This window comes from Oncorhynchus mykiss, chromosome 8 (genome assembly GCF_013265735.2).
Source record: "Oncorhynchus mykiss isolate Arlee chromosome 8, USDA_OmykA_1.1, whole genome shotgun sequence".
Classification (NCBI taxonomy): domain Eukaryota; kingdom Metazoa; phylum Chordata; class Actinopteri; order Salmoniformes; family Salmonidae; genus Oncorhynchus; species Oncorhynchus mykiss.
The window spans coordinates 26,112,593-26,122,280 of record NC_048572.1 but is presented as its reverse complement, the minus strand read 5'-3'; the positions used below and the strand labels follow the sequence as shown (position 1 = coordinate 26,122,280).

Genomic DNA, 9,688 nt, shown 5'->3' with positions numbered 1-9,688 from the left:
TTTGCGCAGGCTGGTCTTGACCTACAAATAGCCGTGGTACAGACGGCATACGCTAACGGCATCTCTACACGCTACCTGGAAGACACCATGAAGGTGAGGACACACAAACACGCACACACCTTAGTCGCTCCAACACACATGCGATCAGTGCTGACCTCTCCTCCCTCCAGGTGATAGTGCGGTGTACCAAGACCGGAGTGAAACACCTTCACCATGCAGCCCAGGAGTTTGACATTGGTGTTTACTTCGAGGCCAACGCCCACGGGACTGTGAGTAGGAAACCGACTTGCACATGCTTACACACTGATCTGTGATGGGTAGATTGCTTGAACGTGCCCGCTCAGTGACGGCCTGTCTGTATGATTGCGGTCCTGTCTCAGGTCTTATTCAGTAAAGAAGCAGAAGAGAATATCCAGCAGCTAGCCCGGGACTCCAACACCAACGACGAGAGGGAAAACGCTGCACTGCTACTGCAGAACACGGTCAACCTCCTCAACCAGGTATGACCACACACGGCCATGGCAACACAATCAATCGTTTTTAGCAATAGTGACTACACACGTTCGTTGCAATTTAAGGGTCCAATCCTGTATGCATAACTGAAATTTTCTCTCGCTCTCACTGTAGACCGTAGGAGATGCTATCTCTGACATGCTACTGATTGAGGCGGTGTTAACCATCAGAGGGATGACCGTACAACAATGGGACGCCATCTACACAGACCTGCCCAACAGACAGCTCAAAGTCAAGGTGTGTGTTTGTGTGGGTGGTTGCATCGTATGTTACTTTAAATGCCTGCATAATAAGGAAATCTTGTATATATGTTTTAACACTGTTTATCCCAGTGCCTCAGTTGCAGTGTTGTTGTGTGGCCTGTAGGTGGCAGACCGGCGTGTGATTGACACTACAGATGCAGAGAGGAGAACAGTGAGTCCAGCAGGTCTGCAGGAGGCCATAGACAGCCTGGTGCATAAGCACAGACAGGCACGCTCCTTTGTCCGCCCCTCAGGTACTGAGGATGTGGTCCGAGTGTACGCCGAGGCAGACACACAGGTGGGACTTAGACGCTGACACTCAAACCTACTTGAACAGAAAAAAACACTGAGCGATAGGGATTCACTCAATTCACATTTCTTTGTTCACTCACTATGCCTTTACCTTTCTTTACTCTTTATTTTTCTGTTCTCTCACTGTCTGAGGGTGATGTGTGTTTCAGGAGAGTGCTGATGCCCTGGCACATGAAGTTAGCCTGGCAGTGTACCGCATCGTAGGAGGAGTGGGAGAGGAGCCCAAACCTTTATAAACAGGCATTATGCAATGTCTGTCGAACACATTTTTTTAATCGTGCATCTAATGACAACTTCCTCAACCCATGATTCTACGTCAAATTTGTAGTCTTTATCAGGTGCCAAATCATTTTATAATGTGCACTGCATTTAATACTGTGTTATCACTTTTCTACGAGTCTGAACAATTTGATTTGTCAATGTGAATGAAAGGGAATCACTGTATTGGACAATGAAGGGAAAATATGCTAAATAAGGTTAGACTTGTAATCCTCTTCTTTTTTTTACCCAACCTTAATCCTCTGTCAATGTAGTGGTACATGTTTACATTAGCAGTTATTGTAGATCAATTTTGTATTACTGTTTTATAGTGGAGTAATTGCACTGCTTTGAACGGACCTCAACTACAAAGACTGCTGCTATGACTGTCGGCGTTACTCTGGACCCTGATCTCTCTTTTGAAGAACATATCAAGAGCTTTTTCCATCTACGTAACATTGCAAAAATCAGAAACTTTCTGTCCAAACATGATGCAGGAAAATTAATCCATGCTTTTGTCACTTCTAGGTTAGACTACTGCAATGCTCTACTTTCCGGCTACCCGGATAAAGCACTACTTCAGTTAGTGCTAAATACGGCTGCTAGAATCCTGACTAGAACCAAGAAATCTGATCATATTACTACAGTGCTAGCCTCAAGGGCTGTTTTCAAGGTTTTACTGCTAACCTACAAAGCATTACATGGGCTTTCTCATACCTATCTCTCTGATTTGGTCCTGCCGTACATACCTACACGTACGCTACGGTCACAAGACACAGGCCTCCTAACTGTCCCTAGAATTTCTAAGCAAACAGCTGGAGACAGGGCTTTCTCCTATAGAGCTCCATTTTTATGGAATGGTCTGCCTACCCATGTGAGAGACGCAAACTCAGTCTCAACCTCAAGTCTTTACTGAAGACTCATCTCTTCAGTGGGTCATATGATTGAGTGTAGTCTGGCCCAGGAGTGTGAAGGTGAACGGAAGGGTTCTCATCTTTCCACAGGGATTCTCTGAATCGAACACTATTACAGGGGCTGAGTCACTGGCTTACTAGGGCTCTTTCATACCGTCCCTGGGAGGGGTGCGTCACTTGAGTGGGTTGAGTCACTGATGTGATTTTCCTGTCTGGGTTAAACCCCCCCCCCCCCCTTGGGTTGTGCCGTGGCAGAGATCTTTGTGGGCTATACTCGGCCTTGTCTCAGGATGGTAAGTTTGTGGTTGAAGACATCCCTCTAGTGGTGTGGAGGCTGTGCTTTGGCAAAGTGGGTGGGGTTATATCCTTCCTGTTTGGCCCTGTCCGGGGGTGTCATCGGATGGGGCCACAGTGTCTCCTGACCGCTCCTGTCTCAGCCTCTAGTATTTATGCTGCAGTAGTTTGTGTCGGGGGGCTAGGGTCAGTTTGTTATATCTGGAGTACTTCTCCTGTCCTATCCGGTGTCCTGTGCGAATTTAAGTATGCTCTCTCTAATTATTTATTTCTCTCTCTCGGAGGACCTGAGCCCTAGGACCATGTCTCAGGACTACCTGACATGATGACTCCTTGCTGTCCCCAGTCCACCTGGCCGTGCTGCTGCTCCAGTTTCAACTGTTCTGGCTGTGATTATTATAATTTGACCATGCTGGTCATTTATGAACATTTGAACATCTTGGCCATGGTTATAATCTCCACCCGGCACAGCCAGAAGAGGACTGGCCACCCCACATAGCCTGATTCCTCTCTAGGTTTCTACCTAGGTTTTGGCCTTTCTAGGGAGTTTTTCCTAGCCACCATGCTTCTACACCTGCATTGCTTGCTGTTTGGGGTTTTAGGCTGGGTTTCTGTACAGCACTTTGTACATCAGCTGATATCTCGAAGGGCTATACAAATACATTTGATTTGATGTAATTGTTGAACACCAGGAGTAAAAATAGGAAATCAAATTTGTCAAATTTTTGTATTTTTTTTTGACCTAAATATGTTTGGAAATTACCACATAGAGCGAAAAATACTATAATTGCTTTGCTGTTTTTTATTTTATTTGTTGCTTGTAGAGCGATATGGTTCTCAGACACACACACACACACAGGGAGTTAAAGGCTAACAGAAAGGCAATGTGAGGCTAAGAGGGAGTTTAGTGTAGGCAGAGACACAGAGAAGAGGACCATAGGGATTCTGAAGACCACTATCCTAGGGGGTTGGTGTGGGTTACATTTTTGGGGGCAAGGGTGGAAGGGCTGGGGCTTAGGTCTCAAGGGGTCTAACATTCATTCGGTGGTGTAGGAGTTAGGAGCATGGACTTCCATCTCTAGTCCTCGTCTGTGTCGTCAGCAGCTCCAGAGATGGTAATGGTGCATTACCATTACTGTGTGTCGCTCTCATACATGTCATCTGTCTTAACTGTTCTGAGAGAAAATGGGAAAGGGCAGGGAAAAAAGGGTTTGAAAACAACACTGGGTGACAAATATATTTTATACAAATATATAAAAATGTCCTCAATCACTTATTCAGGTGGCAAAACAGACTACCGGTATGCCATATTTTATCCACAGATTATTGGTAAGATTATCTCCCAGTACGGTTTAAATTATGACCCAGGCTTGCTTTACCTGATGAGAAGAGTCTTCCGCTCAGTCATCTCCACTGACTGTTCCTCGAAGCTCTCCGTCTGGCTCTCTGGTAATATCACCGCCCCGCCAGGGGCCTCTTTGGTGCCTTCGTATCCAATACCAGAGGCTCTGTATCCGCTGACAGAGGCGGCACTAACCGAGGCAGAGGTGGAGCTAGCGCTGATGGCCACACCTCCTCTTCCTCCACCCAGGGACATGCTCTGTACCATGGTGCTGAGACGGGTGTCCTCGCCTTCAATCAGCGCCCTGCCAAATTCACAACCACAGAGAAGACACGCAAAATCACAGATTTACACTTAGCAACCATAAAGTAGGCTGCATATCAAAAGAGTTGTGTTGCTGCATGCCTCCTCTTTTTCATCTCTACAGATTTGACAGACCCAGGATAGCTGAAAGCAATATGGAGGACACCTACTTGGTGCAATCTGCATTTACCTGTCCAGTTATTTTCTCTTCAATGGGAAATGAGGAGCAGAAAAGGCCTGTTTAGACTATAGGAGAGTTATGATTGTCACCTGTAGGTGGTGATCTCAATCTCCAGGGCCATCTTGACGTTGAGCAGCTCCTGGTACTCTCTCAGCAGCAGAGCTATCTTCTCCTTCATCACCATCAGCTCCATCTTCAGCCCCTCAATACGCTCCTGTGGGAAACACACACAAGCTTTTAGGTCATAGGGAGCCAATTGTGACCGGCTGTTAGAGTCCATTTGAAAGTACTCTCACTTATTGCCCACTTTGTAGAGCAAATATCCATTATGATCTCCCATGCTTCTTTCTACAGTAAAGGTGTGTCGTGAGAGTAGTACAACTCACACGCAGTGTCTCCTCTTCTTTCTTGTGTCTCGCCACAGCATCACGAATCTGAACCTCCAGAGACTCATTTCTCGTTTTCATAGACTCCAACTCACGCTCCAGGTTTAAGCTCTACACACAAGAGACAAACACACACACACACGTGTGTTTTCAATCTGTTGCCTACTGTTGTCAATAACAGTATTATCGATTATAAGAAAAGAGGGTCCCACTTACATCTTTCTTGTAACTTGCGATTTCCTCCCTCACACTTCGAACGCTTTGAACGTGTTTGGTTGTCACATTGTTCAGGTCCTGGAACTTTGACTTGTACCAAGCGTCCATCTCCTGAGGAAGACCAGAAACAAAATGGATTCAGTTTTCTGTGTAATTATGTAATCAAGTATGAAGTGATGTGTAATAATATCTGCAATTGGTACCTGTAGGTTTCTGGCAGCGATGCTGTCGTACTGGGACTGGATTTGTTTGAGGGCGGGGGAGAGGTCAGGAAGGGCAAAGGTCATGTCCACCTTCGCCACCGCCACATAGATCTGCTGCATCAGTTCCTCAATTTCCTGACCGGGGCAAATACAATGGAGACTACTCATTCCTTCTGTGAATTTCGCTTTCATTCTTATCTGTGGAAACCCTAACTTCCTAACTCAGCCCGCCATGCAGTTTTCACAGTTAGTCGATGACAGTTTTGTGATGCAAACTTTAATCACTAGGCCCATGATACAAACTCTCCCACTTTAACTCATATACTGTCATATGTAATGTGTGAATCCAGCTGCATGCCTGTGATGGCCACAAATCATACTAAACAGATGCTGCTACAGACACAGTATGTAAGATACAGTATGTTACACAGATAGAAAAGGACTACCTCAATCTGAAAATAGATACAAAGGTATGTTGCCCCTCTGTGAATCAAGATAGTGAAAGACACTTATACCTGTGAATACAGCTACCTTCCTCGTTGAGAAAACAGACGTAGACACAGATATAGACCCAGACGTGTTACCTCTTTGTGAACTCTGGTCAGGAAGGCCAGCTCCACCTCCAGGTTCTCCAGCTGTTTCTCCAGGCCGATACGGGCCGAGGTGGCTCTATCCACATCCTGCCAGAAAGGTTAGAGGATGAATTATTATTGAGTTTATACACAGGAATAACTGAGAAGACAGTCAATTGTTTCATGACAGCCTGGTAAATGAGGTAGGTGATTCTGTGTGTACACAATTTGAGTTCATGTTGACATTGTTTAATGGTTATGTCTGCATCTGTGTTTGACTCACGGGGCGGAAGGCTTCGATCTCCAACTCTGCATTCTTCCTGGCCTCCAGAGCCTCCTCATATTTGACCTTGAGCACCTCCACCTGTCCTGCCATGGCCCCCTTGGCCGCTACAGCCAGGTCCTTAGGGTGGAGGAAACACAGTCAAACCCAATACCTGTCTGTCTCATCCCAGTCCACCATTGTAAAAGTAAATATCATGCATAGGCTATAGGTGGGCCATATTGGTGGTCATAAAGCTCACCCTCTGTACTCTCATCTGCTCCGCGATCCGGTGGAGCTCTCTCAGCTGTCCCTCGTAGAGCTGTCTCAGCCCAGACGGCTTCATATAGCGGTTCTTCAGAGCATCAATCTCAGCCTCCAGCAGCTTGTTCTGCCCCTCCAGAGTACGCACCTGGGACAGAACATGGGTTTGTGAGTGAGAAAGAGCGCAGAAAAGATAGGTTTGCATGAAAGTGTGACTGGGTGTGGCATAGAGTTTGAGTGAGAGAGAGGAGAGTATGAGTGACAGAATGTGTGAGGTGAGGCGTGGTCTTGCCTTCTCGATGTAGATAGCCAGGCGGTCGTTGAGGGCCACCATCTCCTGCCTCTCACCGGTGCGGGTGCTCATGAATTCTTGGTTCTCCGCTGCAGCTGCATCCAGGTCCAGGCTGGGCCCCAGGCCCATGTTTATTCCGAAGCACAGGGCCCCCATACTCACACTGCTGTGGTAAGGACAGGAGTGGACAAGGCCAGTCATCAACCATCCACTATATTTGACTTGGTCTGATACTCAAAGTGAAATATATTTTATCAATAGAAATAAGTGTCCCATTAGGAATAAATTCAGTGAGTATTAGGCTAAGCCTACAATTATAAATGAGTCAGTATTGCTGTGAAAGAACAAATGGATAGTTAATGCTGGTATTGCATTAAAACCTAAACTGTAGCCTATAATGGTCCTATCCATAGAGAATACAACTTCAAGAGAGTTGTTTTACCTGGTCATATGTGATTTGCGGCTGCTGGAGGGGTTCCTCCTCCCCATGGTTCCACCGTTGTGACTGTAGCTGGCAGAACGGTGACGTACATCCTTTCGGGTCGGTGAAGGGCTCGAAACCCGCACCTGGTAGGAAGCAGAGGAGGAGGCAAGGGCGCCCTCGAAGTGACGGCGGTAAGAAGACATCCTTTCTGGGCTGCGACTCATGATGACGGCCTGTAACTTGTCTTTACCTTCACTCGATACTGGAAACTGTTCACACTTCGTTGGAATGGGACAGTGGTGATTTTATACCTGGGCTCTCTTCTTCAGCCCTTCCCAGTTTCCACCACCAGGGCAAGACGCACCAGCGGCGAGGAATTTAGAACCTCCCCATTCCGAAGGCTGACTGTCCCTGCAAAAATCTATCATGGTTCCGTGAAGAGACTACAGTGGTAAAAATAGAGGGTTGAATGAGTCTTAATGCAATGACTGTTATTACACTGGAATGTTTACACTGGAACAAATTACACTGGAATGTTTGGGAGTCCCATAGTGTCGGCGCACAATTGGCCCAGCGTCGTCCGGATTTGGCCGGTGTAGGCCGTCATTATAAGTAAGAATTTGTTCTTAACTGACTTGCCTAGTTAAATAAAGGTTAAATAAAAATGTTGTTTCTGTCTTTTTTTAGTGTGGCCTATCCACAGCTTGGTTATTTATCCATGTAAGTATCCCATCTAAAGTTCATATGGGTTAGTGAGGATGAATAACAATTATAGTCAATTATTGTATTAAAAACATAGACGTGACAAATATTTAACCTCATTTGCATTACTCATTACCAACCTATTCATGGATAAGGTCGTAAAAAGATGGGGTGTGGACGGCTTCCTGATACTGTCATCTCTCCAAGACTGGAATCATAGGATCACTGTGAGGCTGCATAGCGCCATTCTTTCGGGCTTGCATGCATGTGGCAGGTGCACAAAGTCATAGTCTATTGGAGGTGTGAACAGAAACAAAGTAATTGTGCTTGAACCCTGGGCTTCCCTGCCCATTGTCCTTGCCTTACCGTGTGTGTCTTAGGGTAGACATGGAATTATAATTCCTTAGTAATAGTTTATATACAGTGCATTTGGAAAGTATTCAGACCCCTTGACTTTTCCACATTTTGTTACGTTACAGCCTTATTCTAGAATGGATGAAAAAAAAATGTGTCCTCATCAATCTACACACAATACCCCATAATGACAAAGTGAAAACATGTTTTTAGATAAAAACATGTTTTAAACTAATTGCACCACCAACTAACCCTACACTTATTTACCACTATTTAAAAATATGAATATCTCTAAACATCTTATAACTTTACTGCAGTAAAATCTCGTACACACAGGTACTGCTCTGCAGCTGCCACCTACAATCATTAAAAACCGACTACCCCATTCCACTATTTTGACCCTATCTGTTCCTGCACCATGCCAACAGCCTGGGAGAACAGGACACCAACCCTTCAACACACCCTGTAACTCTTCTTAAGTCAAATCTTGTATACCCAAATACTTCTCTGCAGCTACCACCACATCTATTTTCTGTGATTTACATTCCGTTTCTGTGTTACAGTTGATAACCATTGCTATGAACACTAAGAAGCCAACCTTACTGAAGCGTAAATCACTCGTTGGCCTATCCCTCTGTGCTGGCACAGATCTACTACTCATTGGGATCCTCTCATGATCCCTACCCCTTGACCCATCCTCCTCTACTTTCTTCACTGCCTCAGCATATGACACCTTCTGCACTATTTTGACTCTGGCCACTTCAACCTGCCATAATGCAATAATAGTGTTTAACATTATTTTTTATGACTACCTCATCTCTGTACCCCACACATACAATTATATGTAAGGTCCCTCAGTTGAGCAGTGAATTTCAAAGACAGATTCAACCACAAAGACCAGGGAGGTTTTCCAATGCATCGCAAAGAAGGGCACCTACTGGTGGATGGGTAAAAAATAAAATAAAATACAGACATTGAATATCCCTTTGAGCATGGTGAAGTTATTAATTACATTTTGGATGATGTATCAATATACCCAGTCACTACAAAGATATAGGCGTCCTTCCTAACTCAGTTGCCGGAGAGGAAGGAAACGGCTCAGGGATTTCGCAGTGAGGCCAATGGTGACTTTAAAACAGTTACAGAGTTTAATGGTGTGATAGGAGAAAACTGAGGATGGATCAATAACATTATAGTTACTACACAGTACTAACCTAATTGACAAAGGGAAAATAAGGAAGCCTATACAATGCATACCATGCATCCTGTTTGCAACAAGGAACTAAAATGATGGTGCAAACAAATGTGGTAAAGCAATTAACTTCTTGTCCTGAATACAACGTTTTTGTTAGGGGCAAATTCAATACAAAACATTTCTGAGTACCACTCTCCATATTTTCAAACATAGTGGTGGCTGCATCATGTTATTAGGTATTCTTGTAATCGTTAAGGACTAGGGAGTTTTTCAGGATAAAATAGAAATAGAATGGAGCTAAGCACAGGCAAAATCCTAGAGGAAAAACTGGTTCAGTCTGCTTTCCACCAGACACTTGGAGCTTAATTCACCTTTCAGCAGGACAATAACCTAAAACACAAGGCCAAATCTACGCTGGAGTTGTTTACCAAGAAGACAGTGAATGTTCCTGAGTGGCCA

At 44.9% G+C, this 9,688-nt stretch overlaps 2 protein-coding genes across 2 annotated transcripts; one reads left to right on the top strand and one right to left on the bottom strand.

Moving 5' to 3' along the window:
• Positions 1-1,816, top strand: LOC110531082 (phosphoacetylglucosamine mutase-like). Its single transcript, XM_036986843.1, has 5 exons — positions 1-93; positions 171-269; positions 381-500; positions 628-750; positions 880-1,816. Exons 1-5 carry the CDS (start codon positions 88-90, stop codon positions 1,069-1,071), a joined length of 540 nt encoding a protein of 179 aa, XP_036842738.1. The 5' UTR covers positions 1-87; the 3' UTR covers positions 1,072-1,816.
• A 1,496-nt stretch (positions 1,817-3,312) lies between these two features.
• On the bottom strand, positions 3,313-7,275 carry ngs (notochord granular surface). Its single transcript, XM_021612148.2, has 11 exons — positions 6,997-7,275; positions 6,555-6,720; positions 6,261-6,410; positions 6,020-6,139; positions 5,749-5,844; positions 5,165-5,299; positions 4,962-5,072; positions 4,746-4,856; positions 4,449-4,573; positions 3,913-4,179; positions 3,313-3,708 (listed from the first exon to the last, which is right to left on the bottom strand). Exons 1-11 carry the CDS (start codon positions 7,200-7,202, stop codon positions 3,666-3,668), a joined length of 1,530 nt encoding a protein of 509 aa, XP_021467823.2. The 5' UTR covers positions 7,203-7,275; the 3' UTR covers positions 3,313-3,665.
• Positions 7,276-9,688: the final 2,413 nt, after the last annotated feature.

Bases quoted from the DNA above. Each gene is read 5' to 3' on its own strand.
- LOC110531082 (XM_036986843.1), top strand. The intron at 270-380 runs GTGAGTAGGAAA...GTCCTGTCTCAG, and splicing joins AGGCCAACGCCCACGGGACT to GTCTTATTCAGTAAAGAAGC. The intron at 751-879 runs GTGTGTGTTTGT...TGTGGCCTGTAG, and splicing joins ACAGACAGCTCAAAGTCAAG to GTGGCAGACCGGCGTGTGAT.
- ngs (XM_021612148.2), bottom strand. From the start codon at position 7,202: ATGAGTCGCAGCCCAGAAAGGATGTCTTCTTACCGCCGTCACTTCGAG. The intron at 6,411-6,554 runs GCAAGACCACGC...GTTCTGTCCCAG, and splicing joins TGGCTATCTACATCGAGAAG to GTGCGTACTCTGGAGGGGCA. The intron at 4,857-4,961 runs GTAAGTGGGACC...TCTTGTGTGTAG, and splicing joins TCGCAAGTTACAAGAAAGAT to AGCTTAAACCTGGAGCGTGA.